Source organism: Tupaia chinensis, unplaced genomic scaffold, assembly GCF_000334495.1.
Source record: "Tupaia chinensis unplaced genomic scaffold, TupChi_1.0 Scaffold000271_1, whole genome shotgun sequence".
In the NCBI taxonomy this organism is placed as follows: Eukaryota; Metazoa; Chordata; class Mammalia; order Scandentia; family Tupaiidae; genus Tupaia; species Tupaia belangeri.
Window position 1 is genome coordinate 3,697,605 of NW_006159752.1, and position 26,376 is coordinate 3,723,980.

Sequence of the window (26,376 nt, forward strand, 5' to 3'; positions counted from 1 at the left end):
ATCCACCTCCCTCACTAGTCTACGGGCTGGCCCCCTATATTTTTCATAAAAAAACTGTTTTTCTCTTCTGTTATATTATGCTGCTGCTGTTTCTTTTTTAATCGTATTGCAATGATCAGATTTTTCTAAGCACCGTTAAATAGCAATGACAATGGAGCATTACTCTCTATAAGAACTAATGATCTGGAAATGGTTAGCCATTAAGTGTGATGTTTATGTTGGTTTCTATAATATTCTTTATTAAACCAGGAACTCATTTCTATTTTTAGTTTACTAAGGGTCTCTATAAGAAATGATGCTGGCTTTTGTGAAGAGCTTCTTCAACATCTACTAAGCTCTAAAGTGTATCTGAGATTATTTCAGTTGGTTCTAACAGAGTTTCTGTGAGGAAGAACTTCTTAGGTTTAACTCTTAACTCCAATACTTTTTATTTATATAACCTTTAGGGAGTTATTTAATCTTCCTGTGTTCTAGCTCCCTCAACTGGAAAATGAAAAAATGGTAGCAATACCTACCTCATTATATATAAAATAGCTTTGTGTAGTATAAGACACGTATTAATTGCTCAATGTTAGCCATTTTTTTATTTTAAACGATGATATTATCTAAAATCATGATAAATTCATGTTCTCCTTTACCAATTTTTGGCTTTTATTGTTTTATTTCTATTTTATTTTACCATATTGGTTTCACCTTATAAATTTCAAAATTTAAAGAAAATAGAATACTCTTCACTATATTGACTACTAGTATGAAATATAAAAATTATATCCTCTGTCCCCCTTTCAAAGATTTTTTTTGGAAATATGTTGATGTTTATAAAATAATTTTAATCTTCATATAGCTGTATTTCTATCATAAAACTTATCACTTGTAGTGAACTGTATGTCATATTTTCATACATTATACTTTTCAATTTTCTTACTTTTCTTTTAAGATATCTATCTGTATATAAGCTAACGAATGAGTCTGACGTTAAAGTTTTTGTCATTCAGTTTTATTACAAGATTGACACTGCTTTCATAACTTACCCAGGAAAGTTATCTGAGGGAGCTTTTCACAGTTTCTGTTCTGAAACCAAGCACGCTCTTTACAACTTACAATGACTGCCCACGTTCAGTACACGTAAAGGTATCATGCCATGGAAGGTCGCTGCCTAAGCATGGTTTCTGGTAAGAATGTCACTTGTGCACATTAAGATGGAAACTTGCAGAAAGGAAAAGACCTGGCAATCTTACCTCACTGAGTTCGTGCTGCCTTTGCATTTTCTTTTCGAAAGTAGATTTCATTTGTGTAAGTAATTCATACTAAAAGAGAGAATAAAAAGGATGTTTTATCCCATTTTAAATTGTATATATTTCTTTAAAATGATTACTAACTCACCTTATCTAAAACGGTTTGCCTTTTAGCTTCTAAGCTGGGCTCCAAAAGGAGATTTTTTCCTGTAAGATAAATCTTTGGTTTATTTCTAAGCAAAGGTCATAATTTTCTCAAGAAATGTGAAATGAAGTAAAGGAAAACATACTTGCCAGTTCCTCAATACTCCTTACTAAGTCGTTTTTGTCAGTAATAATCTGTTTTAGTTGAGGCAAAGTCACAAACTGTTCTAGCAATATCTCCTCTTGTTCATTCATATCTGTGAGTTGTGACACACTAAAAACACAAAAGAAAAAATAGGCGGTTAATGAACATCAGTCATCTAGTTTTTCTCCATGATAAATATTTCTAATTTTTCAGTTTTATTTGGTTGGTAGTATTCTAAATATATAGATATATACACATAAGCAGGCCAACTGTAACCTCAAAAGTACATAAAACATCAACCACAGGGGCCAGCAGTTGGCGTAATATCTATGTCACTGGACTCCCACATAGTCGACGGAGGTTCAAGTCCCAGACCCTGTGGTTTAAACTCACGCCAGGTGTGTGTGTGTGTGTGTGTGTGTGTGTGTGTGTGTGCATGCCCAGGATCCCGAGAGGAGAATGGAAAAGAAGAGATGGCAGCATGGCCATCCCCCTGGGGGGTGATTTCTTGCTTTTTGTCTTTCTGTCTGTCTCTTTCTGGCGAACACACACTCTCTATAGCAAAAACCTCTCCAAAAATTAAAATCAACCACAATGAAGCATGAAGTAGACTATAATAAATTTTCGACAGAATCCGTAGCACTGAATTTTGATCCAGTGGACATACCCATATGTACTTTCTTTCTTTTTTAATAACAGAGGAAGGGAGGCACCTTTTATAGGGTCTCATCATGCCACAGTCTTTCCCCAGCCCTGCAGCCCCTCAGAATCCTGGGACCCCCTGTGCACACCTGTTTTCTTTCAAGCCAACTCAGGGACCTGAACTCATGGTCAGCCATGTGACTTCCAGCACTGCAGGGCACTTGCAGTAACCACTGCACCGTAGTGGCTGGGCCATATATCTACATTCTTTAAAGTCACAACTGGGGACAAGTGTTCACAATTACACAGTGACCTGAAATTAACAGGAAGTTTCGCTTAACTCAGAAAAAGACCAAAAGGATGAACCTAGGTCTCTCCCTTATTCAGCTGAGACACTTCAAAGTAGAGCATTAATATATTTTTTCTTGTTCTGTTTATGTTTAATTTAACTACATTAGGATATCACCTATTTCTTCAATTTCTCTGATAGGAACCAGTCTTACTGATATTCAGACTTGAAGCTATTTATTTCTTCTAAGCATAATATTGAATATATTAGTAATATACTACATTCAAATGAGTAAAAAGCCACAGACAAGTCTGCAATAGAAGACCTTTCCTGGGGCAATATGTGGCATGGAGGTAAAAGAAGCTGGATCCCATACAGCCAATTGCACAATTCAAGTCCCCAAGCCAGTGGCTTGAAAAACACACCTGGAGTAGTTGTATGCATGCCTAAAACCCCAAGTAGAATGGAGAAGAGGTTGTAGTGTGGCCATGCCCTCTGAGGAGTGATTTCTTAGTTCTCTCTGTCGCTCTCTGTCTCTGATAAGGGCAAGCACCCTAGAGCAAACAAAAAGACTCTCTTCTTATTCTTTTGTTTGCCTTTTTATATTTTATTTTTTTCAATTAGAGGGCATGTGTGCCTGCTGGAGCAAGACTAGAGTGAGAATGGGAGGAGGGAGAAAACACCCACCATGGGGGATGGCCATGCCACAGTCCCTTCTCCATTTCTCATTTCAGGATTTTGGGTATACACACACACACACACACACACACACATACACACACACACACAGAGTTTTTCATGACACTAAGTCATGGACTCTGTGCAGTCAGCCATGTGGGATACAGCTACTTTGACCACAAAGGAATCAGATGCCCCCCCCAATTCCTTTCGTTGCACATATTGATGGGAGGTAAATAAAAATAAAAGAAACCAAAGTAGTAACTGTAATAGTTTGGTTTGTGAAAAACTTTCATGGGAGATTGTCTTATTTAGTTAGTTTTAGACCAGTTCAGTACCCAATTCCAAGCATATGTTGGCCAAACCACAGCCAATAAAATCTCCCAGAGCTCTGCAAGGTAAACAGTCCCTGCTGTTGTACAATGTCAAATTACTATGGGAGTACCAAGACTGGATGACAAGGGCAGCCATAACAACCATCAAATTTTAACCTCTCTGCCTGTTTAGCCAAGAGATATGTGGCCGTCACAGTAAAATACGTATTGGGGCTAGATGGTGGTTGGCAGTAAAATACAACAATCTATGATGATAAACCACATGGGAGGATTCCACATTCGCATCCAAGACATCCCTGAGTACTCTGGGCACATGTGTCTCTGTGATCTGGTGTTGACTGTGGATGGATCACGACCTCAGGTCTCTGCTGGAGGTGCTATCTCTACATCTCTCTCGCTGATGGAAAAAAACTTTAATAAAAGATATGGATATGGGTAGTATGTATGCGTATGTATGTGTAGGTACATCTATTAATAAAATATTTAGAGAAAATAAACAATGAAAGGCTAAACCAAAAACAAAAATAAGCACTGATAGGATGAAAGAGAGAACTGTGTAGAGAGGCTATAGATGGAAACTAAACCGCTATGAATGAATCTTTTGACTTGGAGCATTATAACAATATTACGATGGCTGTGAACCCAAAACTCCCACCATGGATATCACACTGTCATCCACAGTCAAAAAGGGAAACTGGATAATTCACATCAAAGGGAAGCACACATACACACCGCTGCAGAAACCTACTCCAAAAAATAGCAACAAGTGAATTCATCACAGATGCCTAAAAATCACAGCAGAGCCTCAAGAAACATGAGAAAATCAGAAAATACTTCCTCCTCCAAAGAACACAATAATTCCTCACCAACAATGGTATAAACATGAGAAATCACAGAAATCTTAGAACAGAATTTACAATATTCATTATAATTAAACTCAGTGTGATGCAAAGGAAAACAGACAACCAATTACAGGAGTTGAGAAAATATTTCCATGACTTGAAGGAAGAACTCCATAAAGTGATAGATACCCTGAAAAATAATCAAACAGAACTTCTGGAGATAAATAATACAATGCAGGAAATTAAAATCTTCCTCGAAAGTATCAACAGCAGATTAGACCATGCAGAACAAAGAATCTCTGACTTTGAAGACAAAACTTCTGACATAGCCAAAGCACCAAGAAGAATTTAAAAATAACCACTAAAAATAAGGACAAACAGGAAATCCTAGAAACCACTAAATGGCCAAATATTCACATAATGGGTATTCCAGAAGGTGAAGGGACAGTCAGAGGCTTAGACAATCTCTTTCATAACACATTAGTTGACAATTTTCCACTTAGAAAGGTATACAGAAATCTAAATCCAGGAAATACAAAGAACACCAAGTAGACTTAACATAGGATGATCCTCTCGAAAGCAATTATAGCCAAACAGGTAAAAATTAGACAAAGACAATATTCTAAAAATAATAAGAGAAAAACATTAAGTTACTTACAAAGTAATGCCCCTTTAGACTAATGTTGGACCTGTAAACTGAAATAATGTAGGTAAAAAAGACATTTAAAACTCCCAAAGAAACACAACTTCATCTAAGAATACTATACCCAGCAAGATTATCCTTCAAACAAAAAGGAGAAAGAAAATCATTCCCAAATAAATAAAAGTTGAAAGAATTCACCAAAAGGAAGCCAGCCCTTCAGGAAATATTTAAGGGAATACTACACCTGGAAAATGAATAGGAGATAAATAGAAGCAAAAGAACATAAAACTAGGGGAGGAAAAAGGAGTTAACTAAACGACAGGGCTAAATCCACATATATTAATAATAACCTTGAATGTTAATGGATTAAATTTCCTAATAAAAGATACAGGTTGGCTCAATTAAAAACAAAAACAAATAAACAAATAAAAAAACAGGAACCTTCTATTTGCTTATAAGACACACCTCAATGACAAAGAAATACACCTACTGGGACCAGCAGTTAGCGTAATGGCTATGTTGCTGGACTCCCATGTAGTCGACCACGGTTCAAGTCCTGGACCCGTTGGCTTAAAACCCACGCCGGGCGCGTGTGCATGTGTGCCCAAGATCCCTAGAGGAGAATGGAGGAGAAGGGATCGTGGTGTGGCCATCCTCCCTGGGGGGTGATTTCTCGCTTTCTGTCTGTCTGTCTGTCTGGCAAGCACACATGCTCTACAGCAAAAAAACAAAACAAAACAAAACAAAACTCTCCAAAAAAAAAGAAAAAAGAAGAAAAGAAATACACCTACTGAAAGTGAAGGGCTGGAAAAAAGTCATTTTATGCACACAGAAATGAAAAAAAAGGGCAGGATATTGAGATCAGACAAAATAGACTTTAGGATAAAAAAGGTAAGAAGAGACAAAAGAGGGCCCTACATAGTTCTAAAAGGATTAATTTGCCAAGAACATACAATAATCATAAATATTTATGCACCCAATGCCAGGGCACCCAAATAGGTAAGAGAGAAACTGCTAGATCTAAAGGGAGATATAGACTGCAACATACTAATTGTTGGGGATTTCAACACCCCACTGTTACCACTGGACAGATCATCTAGACAAAAATAAACCGAGACACAGGAACTAACTGATACCATAAACCAAATGGACCGGACAGAAATATGTAGAGCATTCCACCCAGCAACTCTAAAATACACTTTTTCCATCTTCACATGGAGCATTTTCAAAGATTAACCATATCATGGAGCACGAAACAGGCCTCTACACATTTAAAAGTATAGAAAATATGCCCAGCATATTCTCTAACCACAGTGGAATTAAACTAGAAATCGGCCAGAGAGAGTCTTGAAAAATACACCAAAAAATGGAAACTAGGGAACCAGCAGTTAGCATAATGGCTAGGTTGCTGGACTCCCACGTAGTTGACCGCAGTTTGCGTCCCGGACCCGGTGGCTTAAAACCCACGCCGGGTGTGTGTGCGTGCGTGCCCAAGATCCCAAGAGGAGAATGGAGGAGAAGGGGTTGTGGCGTGACCATCCCCCCTGGGGGGTGATTTCTCACTTTCTGTCTCTATGTCTCTCTCTCTCTGTCTGTCTGGCGAGCACACGCGCCCTATAGCAAAAACCTCTCCAAAAAAAAGGAAACTAACCTATTCCTCAATGACTTTCAAACTACTGAAGAAATTAAGACTGAAATCAAAAGATTCATTGAAACCAATGATAATGAACACATCACTTTTCATAACCTTTGGGGCACAGCAAAAGCAGTCTTTAGAGGAAAGTTCATAGCCATTAGTATTCACAAGAAAAAAAACAGAAAGGAGGAAAAAAAATAATGTGACATCACATCTCAAGGAAATGGAAAAGCAACAACAACAAAAAAATCTCAAAAATATAAAAGAAAAAAAATGTATACAATGAGGTTTTTTAAAAAGCCCACAGAAAATGTATAATATAAAAAAAAAACTGCATAGATTTCAAAATTTTTTGCAGGTAAACTTACACTTCAATTATATTTTCCATGAATTTTTGAAGTACCTTTGTATAAATTTAAAATAATTAAATAAAAAGAAAAAAGCAGTTTCTAATATTCAAATGAAACTGTTGGCTTTACAAGCAATGGCAATAAATGAACCTATTTTATCAAATTAAATTAATTATCCACAGAAGCACTACTTGAAAAGACATTTAAAATAGTACTTAAAGGGCCAGCAGGTGGTGTGGTAGTTAGGGCCCTGAACTCTCACACGGCCAACCACAGTTTGAGTCCCAGACCTAATGGCTTGAAAATTATACCAGTCGTGTGTGTGCATACCCAAACTTTTTTTTCTAACTTGGGATTTCTCAAGGTAATTTGACCATACATCCTAATGACAAAAAGAACTGCAAAAATATGTTTAACTGAATTTAGTTGTAGTAGTAATAGTCCTAAGATACTTTAAACTTTCAATAGGGGTATAAAGGTTGCAATACTTCCCAAAATTAAATGGCCAAAACCAAGATTTTTTTCCATGAACCGTTTCAGAAGAGTGAATGCATGAAAAGAATAAAAGCACAAAGAGTAAAGCAAGAGTAAAAGCATGGAAAATGGAATTTTAAACTTGAATATTACAAACTTAACTGCCATAAATGTGAATAAAATTGAAGTGCTTCTGCAGAAACACTTCACTATAATAACTATTTCTCTACATACAAGGTTATCTACTTCAAGAAACAATAAAAGATCTAAAATGAGCAAAGATAAATTTTGAAATCATTAGACATAATGTATTCAGAAATATTTTTAAAGAAAGCAAGACACATGAGACAAAGGACTTAGCTATCATGGTAACTATTAGATCATTTCTAGCACCTAGAAAATTCTTTGGGCATATATCAGTCACTCAAAATATACAACCTATATGGCCTAAAACTGATTCACTGGATCATTAGGAAACTCATGATGCACTTTTGCATAGAAAAACATCAAAACATATGTCATGACTCTCCCAACGAACTAATATAAAACCTCCTTATTAAGACAACCACAATATAAGAATAATGAAGATTTTTAAAACCTTTTTATTTATATGAATATGAATTGATTACCTAGTTTATAAATAAAATAGACAATAATACCAACTTTATTCTCCATGTTTTATTACCTTAGTTCCGAAAGCTCTGGAAATGCATCGGGGACATCTGGCATCTTGTAACCAAAACCATTTTGGCTTATCTAAAGAAGAGTTTTAAATGGGATTAAATTTCAGCCATCTGTTTAACTGCTCCCATTTACTTATTAAATTTTAATGTACATCCCATAACCGCTTTCAAATTCACATCTTTATCTTCATACTTCAAAATGTCTATCCTCTCTTCGTGCTATTTTTTTAGTTTAACTTTGTGCATATATACATGTGTGTATGTGTATACATATTTATATACACATTATATATAGTTATATATATTTTTGTGTGTGAGGGCTATGTGATAGCTTTCCAGTGTTACCTTTCTCTTGGACAAGCAAATGTCCAGAAAATAAATCTCTTAAATGTATCTGTGACAGATGTGTAGTCTGTGGATTTCACTAATGTATATGAGTATTTTTCTCTCATGTGGAAGGCATTGAATTAGAAAAACTTAATTTGCTAATAGTCTAAATAGTACCTAATTATACGAGGTGAGAAACAAAATATCCATGAGTTAAATACATGTACATTTTTATACTGGAGGACCTTTGACAAGTTCTCTTGTAATTTTGTTTATACTACAATGATGAAAGGTTTTTAATACACAAAGTCTACTTGGATCTATATGCTAAATGATTACTAACTCTGAAATTAGTACTGTTGGATATAATAAAATTTCACAGTATTTGAGTACTATGATGGTAATATTCACTAAGGGTTAAAATCAAAGGTCTTCAAATCCCTTTAAATGTTTTATACACAAACTATTAGTAGGGTCTCTTAGAAACACCCACATGGCAACGGTAACTACTTTAAGAACACACAATTTTCTGAACCAATGGCGTAGCTGAAGCCCTTCAGTGCTACAGCAGACCCTCCCCAGTCTGACAGCCGCTTCTCTTCCTGCCCACTTGTTGTGTCTTTGCCTGCACCCAGCAAGACAGCCAGAGAGATCTACTGTAGTCTCTCTTCTACTTGATTACAAGTTGCTGTCACAATTACTTGATTATTTGTTGGTTACCTCTCTGAGTCTACTACTTGATTTGAAAAGAGTGATTTAACTTAGTGGCTGGCACGAAAAGGAATCTAAGTGTCTGTTGATTGAATAAATGTTTTAAGGGTATAAAATACAGAAGACTGAAGACACCAACCGGTGCTGAAGTGTCCGTTGTGGGAACGGGTAATGGCAGATTTGCAAGGACACCAAATGAAGGAGCTGCGGGCTTGGCTGTGGCGTAACTTGTTGTTGAAGAAGAAACAGTGTCAGCAACAGATAAAGAAGTGATATTCCTATTTGCTTCTTGTGGGGGAAATGTTGGAAGAAATGGAAAACCCTGAGAAGCATAAGGAGGCATCCCACCTGGGTTACTGTACAGGCTGAAGAGAAAAAAGAAGAAAGTCATTAGATTAGGTTTTATGGGTAAAATAGGCAAAATGACAACCAAATTGTTCTCAATAACAATGGTCATGGCATTACAGACGGAATTTGCTTATGGTAGGTGATAACTTGCTGTAATTATTAGCTGAATTTAATGCTGTATAAATTGACAAAATACGAGTCATCTCAAAAGAGAATTGTGGTTTCTATGAAAAAAGTGAGTTATTTAGAAAGCATACAATTCAGGCCATGAGATGGCATGGTGGTTAAGGCGCTAGATTCCCACATGGCTGACTGCAATTCAAGTTCCAGACCCAGCAGCTTGAAAATCATGCCAGATGTGTGTACTCAAAAAAAAGCATACGATTCAACTGGTCAGAGAAGAAGTGAATAGACAGGGCATTTTCAAGTTTTCAGCATTCCTTTGGCATCAATCAACATGATCATAGAGGAACTGCAGAACAAGATTTAGTACAGAAAATGTATTAAAGTGGGTGGTGCTTGCAGTTTTGTTTGTTTTTGTAGCTTTGCTACAGGGCGCATGCACTTGCTAGAGAAAAAGAGATAGACCAGTCACCCACCAGGAGAGATGGCCATGCTGCAATTCCTTCTCCTCCATTCTCCCCTCAGGATTTTGGGATTTGGGGCATGCATGCAGAGGCGCCTGGCCTGTTTTTCAAGCTCCTGGGTCTGGAATTCGAACTGTATAGTCAGCCAAGTGGGATCTAGACGCCTTAACCTATGACCACCTACTGGCCATGCTTGTAGCTTTTACTGTGCTTCACAAAATCTCACTGAAAGTCGAAACCACTTTTTCAGGAAATTTGAAAGAAGAATTAAATGTACACATGAGCTGCCCAAAATGTTAAAATGTGAGAATCGGACGCATATATAAAAACGCATTACGTATTAGGAAAAGTGGCACAGCATTATATAGTTGGAATTTAATTTTTTAAAATGTACTATTTACTTTTTGCAAATACATATTTTATACTTAACATTTTTTCCCTTCAGAAAAGTTCAGAGTGAACCAGATTATAAAAGAACTAAGGTAATTCAGACCTAAAGGCAAAATGAGAATCCTCTAAACACCAATATTTTAATGAATACAGTAAGTTTGATATCACACTCACGTAAAGGATAAGGGACCTATGGTTGGGTTTTAAATATAACACTAACTACTGGAATGTTTTGCTTTGTGTTGAAACATGTTCCAAAATTTATAGATCTTAAAATAATTACTTATGAAAATACTATTATTTTATTTAATGATATAAATTAGTGTGAGTTCGAAATTCTGTTGGACAAAAACATCTGTCACAGACTATGAAATGTACACTAATGATACTAAAGTGCTCATGGGAAAAAAAGCAAGGATAGAAGGGAAAAGTCTGGAAAAGGAAAGGAAAGATACATTAGCCCTGACATACAGTAAAACAAATTTTAAAGCCTTATTAATTAAAAAACAAATTTTAAGTATAGCACTGGTGAGTGACTAGGTATACCAAAGAAACTAAATATAAAATCTAGAAAAAGCCCAAAGACACATGGGAATTAGGGTATAACAGAGCAGTCAACAAATAGCATCGGGTCATTTGGGAAAAATAATGAATAACTGGAGCCAGGTTCTCTTATTTACAGTAGAGCAAAAACTTAATGTGTCAAGGATATAACTCTTTTTGTTGTTTGTTTTTTAATGCTTAAAAGAACTAGAAGTTACTTGCAAATTATAAGCTTGGAGTAGAAAAGGATTTTCTGTGATACCGAATTCAAAAGTCATAATAGAAAATAATTATAAATTCCACAACATTAAAAAAAAATTCTATATAACAAAGCCCTTTAAAGGATAAATAACAAATCTGGGGTCTGCAGCAGTATGGTGATTAAGGCAACTGGATCCCACATGGCCAACCAGTGGTCGGAGTCCCAGACCCAGAGGTTCAAAAGATAATGCTGGGTATGTGTGGTGTGTGCCCAAAATTCTGAAAGGAGGGAGGAATGGAGAAGGGGACTGCCACATGGTGTACATATGTGTGTACATGTGTGTACATACGTGTGCATATGGTGTGTGTGTGTGTACATATGTGTGCCCCATAGAGGGTGCTTTCTCACTTTCCCTTGTTTTCTGTCTCTAGGGGGTGCACATGCCCTCTGGCAAATGATAGAAAATAAGAAGAATAATCAATTTGGAGAGAAAAATTTGAAACTTATATCATAGAAAGTGATAACTGCTCTAACATAAAGAATCTCTATCAATTAATAAAAGACTAAACACAATAGAGAAATGGAGATAGAATAATACACATGGGTTACAGAAAAAGAAGAAAAACATCTGTAATGCATTAAAAAATACTCAACTTTTCTAAGATAAATACAACTAAAACTATACAAATATATCACCTTCTGCTTACAAACTGGCAAAAATAATATACAATTGTTGGCAAAAGGTATGAGGATGTAGGGACTGTGTATGAGAGTAGAAACTGGTACAAACAATCTCAGAGTAATTCTTCAGTATTTGTCAAAATTACAAATGTGCCATACTGTGTCTAGAATTTATCCAACACATACATTCTCATTTGGTGAAATATTATTTTTAAGGTTATTTTCTGCAACACTTAGGGCAAAGGAGAAGGGAGGCCTTTGAGGAAAAATTGGAAAAAATATGAATATATATCAACAGGAGTCTTGATAAATAAATTATAGTGTATCCATAAAATATACTGTGAATCCATAAACAGTAACTGGACTGGTGGAAAACACTGGGGAAACTCTTAGAGAAATCAGAGTTGGTAAAGACTTCTTAAGTAAGACCACTCAAAGCACTGGGAATAATCCCCAAAATAGACAAGAAGGATTACATCAGGTGAAAAAGCTTCTGCACAGCAAAAGAAACAATCATTAGAGTAAGGAGATAAACCTTGGAACGGCAGAAAATATTTGGAAACTCTGTCCTGGATATAGAACTGATAACCAAAATGTACAAGGAACTCGAGTAGCTTACAAGCGTGCACACACACACACACACACACACACACACACAGCTGCTCTGATTAAAAGATGGACAAAGGCGTTGAACAGACACCTCTCCAAGGAAGATATATGAACAGCCAAAAAGTATATGAAAAAATGCTCAACATCCCTTATTGCAGTGAGATGAAAATCAACCACAATGATATACCAATGAACCCAAATCGGAATGGCTAAAATTGAAAAAATAAAGAATGCTAAGTGTTGCTGAAGGCGCAGGAAAAGGAAACTCTCCTACACTGCTGGTGGAAATGTAAATTAGTACAGCCACTGTGGAGAACAATATGGAACTTCCTCAAAGATCTACCCACCTACTATACAATCCAGCAATTCCACCCGGGTATCTAACCAAAAGATAGGGGTCTAAAAAACAATCTCATTTCCGTGTTCATTGCAGCATTATTCACAATTGTTAAGACTTCGAGTCAACACAAATGTCCAAGAATAGGTGAATGCATTAAAAAATTGTGGCACAGAGCCAGCAGATGGCGGAATGGCTACATCGCTGGACTCCCACATAGTTGACCACAGTTTGAGTCCCAAATCTGCCAACTTAAACTCACACCAGGTGCTCGTGCATGCATGCCCAGGATCCCAAGGGGATACTGAAGGAGAAGGGATTGCAGTGTGGCCATTGTCCTGGAAAGTGATTTCTTGCTTTCTGTCTCTCTGTCTCTGCCTCTCTGTCTCTCCAGCTAGCACGTGTGCCCTGTAGCAAAAATCTAACCAAAAGAGGAAAAAAAGAAAAAACGTGTGGTACATATACACTATGAACTACTACTGGATTCCCACATGGCCACTGCAATTCAAGTCCCAGAACTGGTGGCTTGCTTCCTCACTTTTCCTCTCTGTCTCTCTAGTGCACACATGTGCCCTAAAGCATATTAAAATAATAACAAAAATAACATAAATAGTAAAAATATATATAAAAACATGAAAAACTGGATACTCCTAAGAGCTCCAATATCAGATTTAACAGAATTCTCTAAAGAAAGAAGAAAAAACAAGGTGGGATAGAGATCACAATAAAAAATTACCTTACTAGAAATGAGAACATGAATCTCTAAATTAAAAGGGGCAAAAAAGGGGACAGCAGATGGTGTAGCAGAACATCAATGAACTCCTACACGGTCAACCATGGTTCAAGTCCCGGACCTGGTGGCTTGAAACTCATGCTGGGCACATGTGCAAGCATGCCCAAGATCCCGAGAGAAGAACGGAGGAGAAGGAATTGCAGCAAGGCCATCCCTCAGGGGGTGATTTCTCACTTTCCCTCTCACTGTCTCTGTCTCTGGCAAGCCTATGTACTTTAAAACACAAATCTCTTAAAGGGAGGAGGGGCATAAAATATCTAGCATTTTGAAAAAGACCAACAAGTTACATCAACATGAAGTTTCAGAAAACCAAAGGAAAAAAATAAAGTTAAAAAAGATCAGAAAAATAATAGTATTGCATATCTTATTAACCATGGAAGCCTACATACAGAAAATAAAACAATGCGTTCAAAATTTTGAATTCAAACTAAAATTTTTTAAACTATTATTTATACATTCAATCGCTATACATCATTTAGATTGTAAAGGGCATGATATACAACTCAGCCTTGATATACAACCCAGCATTGATATACAGCTCAGCCTTGCCCAGTTGAGAATACTTCACATGTCATCAACAGTTGATAAACCATATCTGTGTTCCACAAACGTCTTACCTATTTTTCTCCCCAAATTTCCTTTCCTACACTCTTCCCCCTTCCCAGTCCTCCACTTTGTCCCTAGTATCCGTAACAATTTTCAATGCTTTTATGTCCTCCAGTCTTTCAGTCTCTACCATAGAGTCAGTTGGTATACGTTAAGTGGAGACATACAATATCTGTTTCCTAGCCTGACATGCTTCACTCAGTAATCTTCCATATTCATCCACTTTCTATCAAATGTCAGAGACTTGTTTTTTATGGCTGGATAGTAGTCCATAGAGTATATGTGCCATACATTTTCAATCCATTCATCTGTTTGTGGACATTTGGGTTGATTTCATGTCTTAGCAATTGTGAATAATGCCGCAATAAATATAGATATGCAAGCCCTTTTCCAACTGAGTATTCTGTCCTTTGGGTAGATACTCAGTAGTAAAATTGCTGGATCATATGGTAGTTCTATTTGAAGGTCTTTGAGGAACCTCCATATTGTTCTCCATAGTGGTTGAACCAATTTACGCCTCCACTAACAATGTAAGAGTTTCCCCACATGCCTGCCAGCACATATCATTTTTGTTTTTTTAATCTTTGCTATTCTGACTGGAGTTAGGTGGTACCTCATTGTAGTTTTGATCTTCATCTCCCTTATGATGAGGAATGTTGAACATTTTTTCATATGCTTTTTAGTTGTTTGTATGTCTTCCTTAGAGTTGTTCATTCAGATAATTTTCCCATTTTCTAATTGGGTTAATCATTTTCTTCCAGGTAAGCCAGTTGAGTTCCTTGTGTATTTTGGTTATCAGTCTGAGACATAGTTTACAAAAATTTTCTCCCATTCTAAGGGTTGCCGATTCACACCAATTACTGTATGCTTTGCTGTGCAGAAACTTCTTAATCTGATGTAATCCCACTTGTCTATTTAAGAAATCTTTGCCTACCCTAATGTCTCCCAGAGCTTCCCCAGTGTTTTCTACCAATAATTTTATAGTTTGATGTCTTAGGTTTAGATCTTTGATCCACTTTGAGTTGATTTTTATTAATGGTGATAAAGGGGTTCGGCTTCATCTTTCTGCAGGCGGATACTCAGTTTTTCCAACACTATATGCTAAAGATGTTTTCCTTTTCCCATTGGATTGACTGGTATCCTTTGTCAAAGATTAGGTAGCTGTACGTGTTGTGTTTTTTTTGGGGGGGTCTCTACTCTGTCACATAGATCCTCATGTCTGTTTTTGTGCCAATACCATGCTGTTTTGATTATCATAGCTTTGTAATATATTTTAGGGTCAGGAAGTGTCAACCTAAAATTTAAACTGTACCAATTACTGAGTATGAGCATACAATAAGGACATTACAGATTTTTCTAGAAAAATTATTTTCCACAAATGACCACATCAGTATTTCTGGTCCCACATGCTCTTTTGGAGCCATGTCAAGGATGAAAGTCTATTTCCCTGCTTTTGAGTCTTATTAGGACACTGCGACTTCTTCCACAAATAGAACACAGAAGGGACACTGAAGGACCTCAGTAGCTAAGTCATGAAGGAAAATGACCTTCTTACCATCAGGCTGTAATGAAGCCCGAGTCACATAGCAAGGCCACACCTAGACACTGCAGCTGACATCCGAGGTTAAGCTTCTGCTGAAAGCCAGCTCACAATGAGTAGAGCACGTGTAAGCTCTCTGATGAACCCTGCCTGAACCACAGATTAGTGAGCAAAATATATGTATTCGTCGTTTTAAGCAGTAATTTTGTGGCAATCTGTTTTGCAGCCTTACTAACCAAACTAGATTTTGGTACCAGAAGTGGAATTCTGCTATGACAAAAAAGTATCTGAAGTGGTAAGTGGCTTTGGGACCCAGCAGAGGTGAAGGCTAGACGTGTACCCTAAGAAAAGAATCAAAATCTGGAGGGCTGTTATAAAAATCTTTGAGGACAGGGGCCAGATAGTGGCACAGCAGAAAAATGGGGCACTCTGTGAGGCGTACCCACATGGGAAGTTTCCTGGTTCAAATTCAGAGCACAGCAGAAAAATGGGGCACTCTGTGAGGCGATACCTCCCTAAGTACACGTGTGCCATGACTGGGGGTAGGCTGTGACTAGATCATGGCATCCAGACCTTGCGAGGGTTCTCTCTGTCTCTTCCTCTCTGTCTCTCATGCTCGTGGAATAAACAAGTAAACTTAATTTTAAAATGTTGGAACCAGCAGTTGGTACAATGGCTATGTTGCTAGACTCCCACGTAGCCAACTGCAGTTTGAGTCCCGGACCTGGTGGCTTGAACTCATGCCGGGCACATGTGTGTGCGTGCCCAGGATCCCGAGAGAATGGAGGTGAAGGGACTGCCAACATCCCTAGGGGGTGATTTCTCACTTTCTGTCTCTCTCTCTTTCTGGCGAGAACATGTGCCCTAAGAAAAAAACCCCTCCAAAAAAAAAAAAAAAAAAAAGTCTTCGAGGAGATGGTGACTGGAAGAGAACGTATTACGTATTAGTGGAAAGTTTACTAACACTATTATTTGAAACGATAAAACAGAAAATGTCCTTAATGAATTGGATGATCTAGCTAAGGAGATTTCTAGGCAAGATTTATCCTCTGACTTCCAGCTAACTATAGTAAATTTTGAGAGGGAAGAGATAAGTTTAAAAAAAAATGCTAAATATAATACAGACAAGATTTTCTGGGTTTTAAAATAAAAATGTCTCGGTGCCAGCAAGTAGTGTGGTGGTTAAGGTGCTAGACTCCTACATGGCCGACCGTGATTTGAGCCCCAAACCTGGCAGCTTTCTCTCTCTCTCTCTACCTCTACTCCCCCCCGGGGGGGTGTGAATGCCGTGTAGCAAATTTAAAAATTAAATTAAATTAAAATGCCTCTGGACCAGTGGATAGTGTAATGGCTACGTCGCTGGACTCCCCCATAGCTGCCCACGATTTAAGTCCCAGACCCAGTGGCTTCAGCTCATGCTGGGCGCATGTGCATGTGTGCCCAGGATCCCAAGAGGAGAATGCAGGAGAAGGGATTGCAGAAATCACCCGGGGTTGGGGGGTGGTGATTTCTCACTTTCTGTCTGTCTCTCTAGTGAGTGTACATGCCCTATAGTAAAAAATCTATCTCTCTAAAAAAATAAATACAATAAAATAATAAAAATTAAAATGTCTCTCACTGCCAGCTTCTTTAAGATTTTTAAATTAAGAAAGTGCTAGAAAAGCAAAGTTCAACCTAGAGTGGGCCAAAAGATCCTTTGTTAGCACTTCAAAAAGAACCATAGCAGTGTCTCAGAGAGTTGTCCAGTAAGCAAAAAAAGCCATGGAAGGCTTCTAAGAATCTTAAGGGCATTGTCTCTCAGCAGCCTTGCTTGAAGCCCAATAACTTATTTTGCAGTCTTGTGGGTGTTGCTTTTGTCTAAAGAAATAAATGAGAAATGAATTCATAAGAAAACTATACATATTGTAAAGAATTTAGATCATCTTGGCCTAAAAGGGACAGACAGAGTACTAAATAAAAACAGGTTTTTGGGCCCTTAGACTTCTATAGATGAGAAGTAGGCTGAAAAAAACTATTAGCCTACAAACAAGAACTACATTTTACATAAAAGATGACTCAGAAGGCAAAACCAAGAACCCAGAATTATTATATAAATAGTCACTCCCACAAAGACTAAGTCCTAATCAAATAAATGTGCCCAGTGAGATTTCAGAATTGCTACAAATCAAAGGCTCCTGCATGTGCTTCCTGTTTTCTCCCCCTGGAGTAGAATGGTCTACAGGGGTGATTCTAGGTTTGTTCTACCATTGTGGATACCTGGTATTCTCTTTTCAAATCACTTATCTTTAGATCCAGAAAAATTGTTCTTAAGAAACACAACCTAGAAAACTCATCTGTACCTGAACCTCATTTATTATAGATGATGAAACCCTGACCCTAAACGCAAACCTGATTCTATAATATAATGAACTCTGGAGTTCTCTTGGGAGGGGACGAGTGCATTTACACATCATGGGAGAGAAGTGAATTCTTTAGAAGAACATCTGGACAGACTGCAATGGCCACAGTCAGATATCCAGTTCTACATACTCTTCTTGAACTTTGCCACTCCATCAAGAGATGGTGTCTATGTCCTCTTCCCTTTCAATCTGGTTGAGACTTCGTGATTGACTTTACAAACAAAATGCAGCAGAAATGATGCTGAATGACACTCAAGGCTACATCAGAAAAGACAATTCAGCTCCCAAGAGGCTGTCTTGCTCTTTTCCTGGGATGCTTGTCTTAGCACCCATCCTGCCATGCCACAAGGAAGCCCAGGCTACCTGGAAAGCCTCCACGTAGATGTATCAGTTGGTAGCCTCGGTGTCTGGCCAACATTAACTGCCAGACATAATAATTAAGTTAGCCTTCAGATGATTTCAACTCTCAAACCTCAAGCTGTACCAGCTAATACACAAAATTGGACAAAAAATAAACAATCACCACTTGTGCCTAATCAAGTTGCGGATTCACACACAAAAAATATATCACCATTATTTTATTTTAAGAGAGAGTTTTTTTCCCACAAGGTGTGTGTGTTTGCCAGAAATACAGAAAGTGAGAAATCACCTCCCGGGGTGATTTTCCTCCTCCATTCTCCTCTCAGGTTTTGGGCACACATGCACATATGCCCAGCATGAGTTTCAAGCATTTAGGTCTGGGATTCAAACTGCAGCTGGCAATGTGGGAATCCAGCCCCAAAAACCTACACCACCTGCTGGCTCCAATCTTATTAAACACAAGCGTTAGGGTAATTTGTTAGGCAACCAGTTACTGGAACATACCTTTACTTTTTAAGCTATTAGAGGCCAGCAAATTAAAAAACTAGAAACAGCCTAAGAAAGAGAAAAAACACAAAATTCAAGAACAGAGAATTCAATACAAGAAAAGGGCAAATGGAAACCCAAGATGGCAATAAAGAGAATTCATGTATAAGAGCTGTGCAACTGTTAGAGTAAATCAGAAAAAATTTAAAAAGTAGAGCACTGTCTGCCAGAAAAACAGAAACAAACAAACAAACAACACTGCATTTATAGACAGCCAAACTGGTCTGATGATGTGAACAAATTTTTAAGAGATTTTTCTCAGGACCAGAAGGTGGTATGGTGGTTGGGGTGCTGGACACTCCCATGTGGCCCACTATGGTTCAAGTCTCAGACCTGGGGGCTTACTTTCTCACTTTCCCTCTTTCTCTCTCTGTGTCTCTCTCATCAAACTAAAAATAAATGAATTAGTACATAAAATTAAATAAATAATTTTTAAAAAGAGAGATTTTTAAAAATTTTAAAAAAAAAAAGAGAGCTTTTTCTCAGGACCAGCAAGATGGAGTAGTGTTATATGACTGGACTCCCACATGACCAACTGCAGTCCGAGTCCTGGGCCTGGTGGCTTGCTTTCTCATTTTCCATCTCTCTCTGGTAAAATTTAAAAGAATAATAATAACAAAATTAAATAATTTATTTTTTAAAAAAGAGATTTTTCTCAGAGGTGCTAAAAGCTCTGGGGAAATTTAAGATCTTAAAATATAAGAAGATATGATAAATTAAGATGTAAGTATACCAAACCAATAAAAATTAAGATAATTAGGGAACCAGCAGATGGCCTGGTGGTTAAAGAGCTAGACACTCCCACTTGGCTGGCCATGGTTCGAGTCCTGACCTGATGGCTTGCTTTCTTACTTTCCCTTTCTCTGTGGTCAAATTAAAATAAGTGAATGAATAAATAAAATTAAATAAATAATTCTTTAAAAAAATAAGATAATTTATTCATTCAAAAAAAAAAACCCCAAAAATGTATACTTTCACTAGTAAGATGAAGTGGGAAATTTTATGAAATAACTAAAAATCCTATATAGGAGGCCAATAGATAATATCTACTAATAAAATGAAAGAATCAAGAGAGAGCAATGTGTACATATTATTCAGAAAGATGAAAGTAAATATGAGAAGCAGCAGCTAAAACAGAAAAATAAAGTGGCTTCTAAAAAGTATGGATATATATGTGTGAAGGTGGAGGGAAGCAGGTTTCCTTTGACCATCATTTGCTTTTTTAAACTATATTTTCATTACTTTGATAATTGGAAATATATTAAAGATTTTTTATTTGTTATAAATGTACTTACTATGGAAATGCTGTTGAAGTAGGAGCTAAAACTGGAGGATTCTTCCAAAACTCATCCAACAGACTCTGAATAATTTTTCCAAGGTCTGAGTGCATTGTAAACTGAAATTAACAATAATACATGATACTGAAATCAAAGAAAGGAGTCTGAAGTCTCATTAGGTTAATATCACTTCTCGGTCTTTACCTATTGGGTTGTTTTAAAAGCCATAACATATTTTTCTGTTTTTGTCTACAAAAATGCATCATAACTTTTCCAAGGACCCAATACTTTTGCAAGTCAAGAGTTAAATGAAAAGCAAAAGTTATGAGGGAATCTCAAAAAGTTCATGAAAAAAACAGAATTAAAGTACAAGTTTATTTTGGTCCAAAAAAAAAATTTGAAATCCAGTTTTTTCATAATATGTATTTTCCATTAAACATTTAAAGACCTGCCACATTGCGTCAAAAAAAAAAAAATAGTGATTCATTATTTACAACATTTTTTTACAGAATCAATACCATAATATTTGGCAATTAGCAAGTCAGGGTAAAAGCCCATATACTCGGAGCCAGCAGGTGGAGTGGTGGTTAAGATGCTGGACACTCCCACATGGCCAACCACAGTTCGAGTCCCAGACCTGGTGGCTTGCTTTCTCACTTCCTCTCTCTCTTTCTTGTCAAAATAACAAATGAATAAATAAAATTAAATAAATAATTCTTTTTAAAAAGCCCATATACTCAGTAATAGAGCTGAAATATTTCCACATTTGAGGTCCAGATGGTGCCACAGTGGTAAAACACAATGCTTTGTGAGGGTGAGCCATATGGGAAAGTTCCATGTTCGTGCCCATGCCTAAGAGCTAGGGTTGGCTAAGACTGGGGTAGATTGAGGCCTCAAGACACCTTGAGATGCTGTCCCTCTGTCTCTCTTTAGCTCAAAGAAGAAGTAGACTAAACTTTTCAAAAAAGAGAACTGTGGAGTGACTAACCCTCTACAGGGCACTGCTCTCTCTCTCATGCATGCACACAGTCTATCATGAACTTGAAAAGAAATATTTCCACATTTGACTATCTACAATGTGAAGAGTCAAAGGTACATACTGAGAGACTAAAAGTTACATTCCTCATGTTAATAAGCCACATCATATCCTAAGAACTTTAAGGCATTGTCTTAAGGAAACAAAATATTACCTATTATACATAGTAAAACTCTTTTTGATAATTACTGATTCTAAAATTGAAAATGTTAAAGAATTATTATTATTTTCTTTTTAATTTTCTATGGAGTATATGTGCTCACCAGTGGAGGTGGGGGAGGGAGAAAAAGTGAGAAAGGAAGCCTCCAGGTCCAGGACTTGAACCACGGTTGGCCATATAGGAATCTAGAGCCTTAACCATTACAGCACTTGCTGGCCCCAAAATAAAATGTTAAGTGCATTTCAGATTTGTGAAATATTTATTTGGAAAGTAATAACAGCTGTTACAACATTCTGAAATATACTGTATACGTACGTTGTTTACTAATGGAGAGGTAACATATATTCCTTGTTTATCCATTAAGTGGTGTCGTATTGGTGGATAAACACTGATCACTGGTTTTTCCTGAGGAAATTGTGGAGGAAGCAATCTGGTAAAGGTAGGGCAAAGGGAATGAAGACAACAAATGTTACATTAGCCATAATCCTAAAACAAAACTATCTAAAAGCAAGTTAAATTTTCACACTTTGTTTATGGATTAATTAACTAAATTAATGGTTGCTGAGTTGACTGAAAATACACAAAAGGTGATATGGCAATAAGACTTTATGGTAATTTAATACAATAAAACCTTCTTGGTGTGGAATATGAACACCCTAAGTTACAGAACATTCTTCATATCATGCCAGTTAATTGTTTCAAATACAACATAGCGAACTACATAAAATCTCAGCTGAAATTCAGATCACCATACTAACCCAGTCAGGCCATTGACCAAGCCACATGTTCCAGCTATATAGTATTTTTGTGATTTTTATACTTGTGAAATACTGCCAAGAATGACTTCACTGGGACCAGCAAGTGGTGTGATGGTTAAGGTGCTAGACTCTCATGTAGCTGACTGTGATTTGAGTACTAGATCTGGCCCCTTGCTTTCTCTCTCTCTCTCTCTTTGGTGAAAGCACATGCCCTACACAGCAAGTTAAAAATAATAACAACAGGAACCAGCACATAGCATAATGGTTATGTCACTAGACTCCCACATGGTTGACCATGGTTCAAGTCCTGGAACCAGTGGCTTGAAAAATCATACCGGGCACGAGTGTGTGCATGCCCAAGATCCTAGAAGAAGAATGGAAGAGAAGAGATTGCAGCGTGGACATCTTCCTCTAGGGGGTGATTTCTTGTTTTCTATCTCTATGTCTCTCTGGCAAGCACACACACCCTATAGCAAAAATCTCTATCAAAAAAATAGTAATAAATGAAATTAAATAAATAATTCTTTAAAAAATAATAATTTCACTATTATATTTCTAAAGAAATAATAAGTGGGAATTAGTAGGAGTAAAATGTGGCTAACAAGACCTGGTTCTTTTGGGTCCTTTCTACATGTCTGATTTAATGAATCTCTCCCAATTTTGAAATCAATCACATGGTTTTAAGAAAAGAACAGTAAGGGGCCAACAGCTAGTATAGTAGTTAAGGCAACAGACTCCCATGTGGTCAACTACGGTTCAAGTCCTGGACCCAGAGGCTTAATTAAAACTCACATTAGGCATGTGTGCATCTGTGCCCAAAATCCCAAGAGGAGAATGGAGGAGAAGGGATTGTGGCATGGCCATCCCCCCTGGGGGGTGATTTCTTGCTTTCTGTTTCTCTGGTGAGTACATGTACCCTACAGCAAAAATCTCTCTAAAAACAAACAAACAAACAAACAAACAAAAAAACAAAAAACAACACAAAAACAGTGCAAATGTTAGCCTTTTCTGAATTATTATAAAACTAAGATTAATAAATGAAGTCTTGAAAAATAGGGCATTATTAGATAAATTGTTTTGCAAATTATTTCCCCTCCTCACTTTAAAAAAATGTATTTACTTGTTTCTTCTACAAGAGACAGAGTGAGAATGAGAGAGGAACAAGCATACCCTAACACGGTCTTCATGCTGAGATCCACACATAGCCAGCCCAGATCACAGGCAGGCACATGAATGCCCAGCATGTATAAAGCGGGACAGCCAGTACACGATCTTGGGACATTCCCACATGGGTCCAGCATTGCAGAGTATTATGTTACTGCTGCACCAAAATATTTCCCTTTAAATTGCCTTTCTGTTCCTCTGTTGGCTCAGAAAACTGTTGGCAGAGTGCTGTCAAGAAAATTAGATTCTTGTTGGCATCTCCTACTTGAGCATTTGATAAGAAATGAAACTACTTCCCCTAATACAGTTGAAAATTTTTCAACTAGTTTGGTACACAAAGATAAATAAATGTCCTATGACGCCCAGCTAACCTGGGCTTGTATCGTGACTTGCTATTCACTAACCGTGTGTCTGTAAAGAACTCATATATACGAAGCTAACATAGCATAATGCTTGGCACAGATACATATTTGTGCTTTAATTCATTCGTTCAATTACTGCTTAATAAGGCCTCCTCTGTGGGTCCATCTGTAGTGGTACAATAGTAGTGCACCACTCTGCAATACTAGAATTCACATGGAGGATCAGGATTCAGTTCCGGGGTCGATCTGTACATGCTACACACATGTTCTTCTGCATGATCCTGCCTGGCTGGAAAGGCCGGGGGGAGGATCTAGATGTGAGATTCTATAAATCCTACTGAAAGTACTCGTCTTTTAAGCAACCAATGCAATTTGAAGCAGTAATTTTTTCACAATAAAAATAAGTAATTGCATTTAAGGCTAAATGGGTACTTCCGCAATCATTCTGTCCTTTGTCACTCTTCCTAACGTAAGTCAAAACATGATTACAATTTCTTTTCCTCAAAAAAAAAAAAAAAAAATCAGCAGCTGTACCAGCACTCGGAGGTCGAGGCAGCTGGATCCCACATGGCCTACTGTGCAGTTAGTGCTCCAGACCCAGCGGCTTAAAACAACAGGCCAGGTGCATGTGTGGGTAAGCCCAAAATCCTACGAGGAGAATGGAGAAGAAACTGAGGCATGGCTGTTCCCCTGGAAGGTGATCTCTCACTTTCTCTCTCTCTGGAGAGTGTCTGTGCCCTACAGCAAACAAATCAGCAGATCAAATCCAGTCATAAACTTTCCGACTGATGCAGTGTTATCTCCTGCAATCTGAAATATTTTTCCTATCTCTGAAGTAAAACTGAATCTACCTCTATTGGATTTCCATATTTGTTCCCTTTGCCTGTCATTATAATTTTTCAGCTTACCTCCAAATAAGAATTTAGTGCTAATAAATAAAAAAATAATTACACTACCATTGCATTTCTTCTTTGTTGTTTCCTTTTTACAGCAATATAAATTATAGTGAAGCTCCCTCATAATTTTTATTTTACTCCATTGGGTATTATTTTAAAAGTCACAGTTATCTAAAATAAATTCACTTTAAAAAGGTTTCTAATAATAACTGAGAAATAGAAGATAATAAAAAAAATTTTAAGTCCTATTACATGAAAAATAGAAAGTAATTCTACTCACATATTAATATTAATAGTCAGGTTGTTTACGGTGAATGGCAATCTGTATTCCACATCTTTCTGTATTTCAGCTATACTGCAGGAAAAAAAATTGAAAAATAATTTGCCTACAGGCATAAAACTATTATTGTTAAATATTAAACACTAGAGTCTAATATTACTTTTCATTTTAATCACAGAATCTGGATAGCCAGCATAACTTGTATCTTGAGAGGAAACTTAGCATAGTTAGAAAAGTTAACCAAATAGGGATCAGCAGTTGGCATAATGGATGTCTCTGGACTCCCATGAAGTCAACCACAGTCTGAGTCCCGGACCTGGTGGCATAAATTCAAGCCAGGAGTGTGTGCGTGCATGCTCAAGATCCCGAGAGGAGAATGGAGGAGAAGGCACTGCAATGTGGTCATCCCCCTTTGACGGGGCCATGCAGGCAACACAAGCTGGTAAGGATGCTGCCTCCCATTCTAAGGCAAGGCCTGGACTGGGAAGAAACTGAGGCAAGGCCCAGTTTACGAGCTCTCCCTTGTGTCCTTGAACTGGCCGGTATTCAATTTCTCTGCCGTGAGTTTTACTGTTATTACTGTACCGTGCAAGGGTAAAACATCACCCCCAACCATTGCAATAAAGCCAATTAGTGATCTTGTAGGAATGTGGTTCCCTAAGACTGACACGAGGATCAGGAAGTTTAAGACTCCCCCACCTGTCTGTTTTTAAGCCAAAATTAACATATAGATTAAGTTAGTATAAACCAAATTAGCATTAAAAGCATATGTAGACTAAGTTAGTTTAAGGTTAGTTTTACTTACATACCCCTTGTTAAAGCTACAGGCCAAAGTTAACTCACACTAGCAAAGTCAGCACATTCACCACATAACAGAGACTCAGAGATAAAACAAAAGAACTCACTAATTGACAAGACTCAACAAACAAAATGCAGAAACCCACAGATTTATTAGAGGAAAAAGCCTGGATGGGACAACAGAATAAACAAAGCTGAGGGCTCCACAGAAAGATTAACCATTTTAGCTGGGAGCTCTTATCTAAAGCAACAGGTAGCTTTCAACTACAAAGAGTTTCTCATCTATGTGCTGTTGACTATGAAAAACTGCTAATAAAACATCCTGTGTTGTCTCCGGAGCTACAAGATCATCTTCCTTTCCCATATAAGATCATAGACTCACCCTCTATTGTTGTAATGTATAAAATAGTCCATATATTAACTGTGTCTTTACTTAACAAGACAAGACTTCCATCTAAGTCGTAACCAGCAACGTTATGGCCCTGGCCCGGGACTAAAGCTATCAAACATCCTGCAAGCCCCCTCTTCAAAAGACCCTTCCCAGTAATCAAGATCTAAGAAGAAGATACA

The 26,376-nt window shown here is 37.3% G+C and overlaps 1 protein-coding gene across 3 annotated transcripts in view; it reads right to left on the reverse strand.

Annotated features, from left to right (window-relative positions):
• VPS37A (VPS37A subunit of ESCRT-I) overlaps positions 1 to 26,376 on the reverse strand; it is a 51,927-nt gene that overhangs the window by 7,607 nt on the left and 17,944 nt on the right. The window contains exons 2-9 of one of the 3 annotated variants that reach the window (XM_006149703.3): positions 25,009 to 25,083; positions 21,864 to 21,978; positions 20,371 to 20,471; positions 9,274 to 9,499; positions 8,099 to 8,169; positions 1,526 to 1,653; positions 1,384 to 1,442; positions 1,239 to 1,307 (exon numbers count right to left, since the gene is read on the reverse strand). In XM_006149703.3, coding sequence (XP_006149765.1) covers positions 1,239 to 1,307; positions 1,384 to 1,442; positions 1,526 to 1,653; positions 8,099 to 8,169; positions 9,274 to 9,499; positions 20,371 to 20,471; positions 21,864 to 21,978; positions 25,009 to 25,083 — 844 coding nt within the window. The remainder of the gene's footprint in view (positions 1 to 1,238; positions 1,308 to 1,383; positions 1,443 to 1,525; positions 1,654 to 8,098; positions 8,170 to 9,273; positions 9,500 to 20,370; positions 20,472 to 21,863; positions 21,979 to 25,008; positions 25,084 to 26,376) is intronic. The other 2 variants (XM_027772352.1, XM_006149704.3) reach the window with 2 other exon arrangements.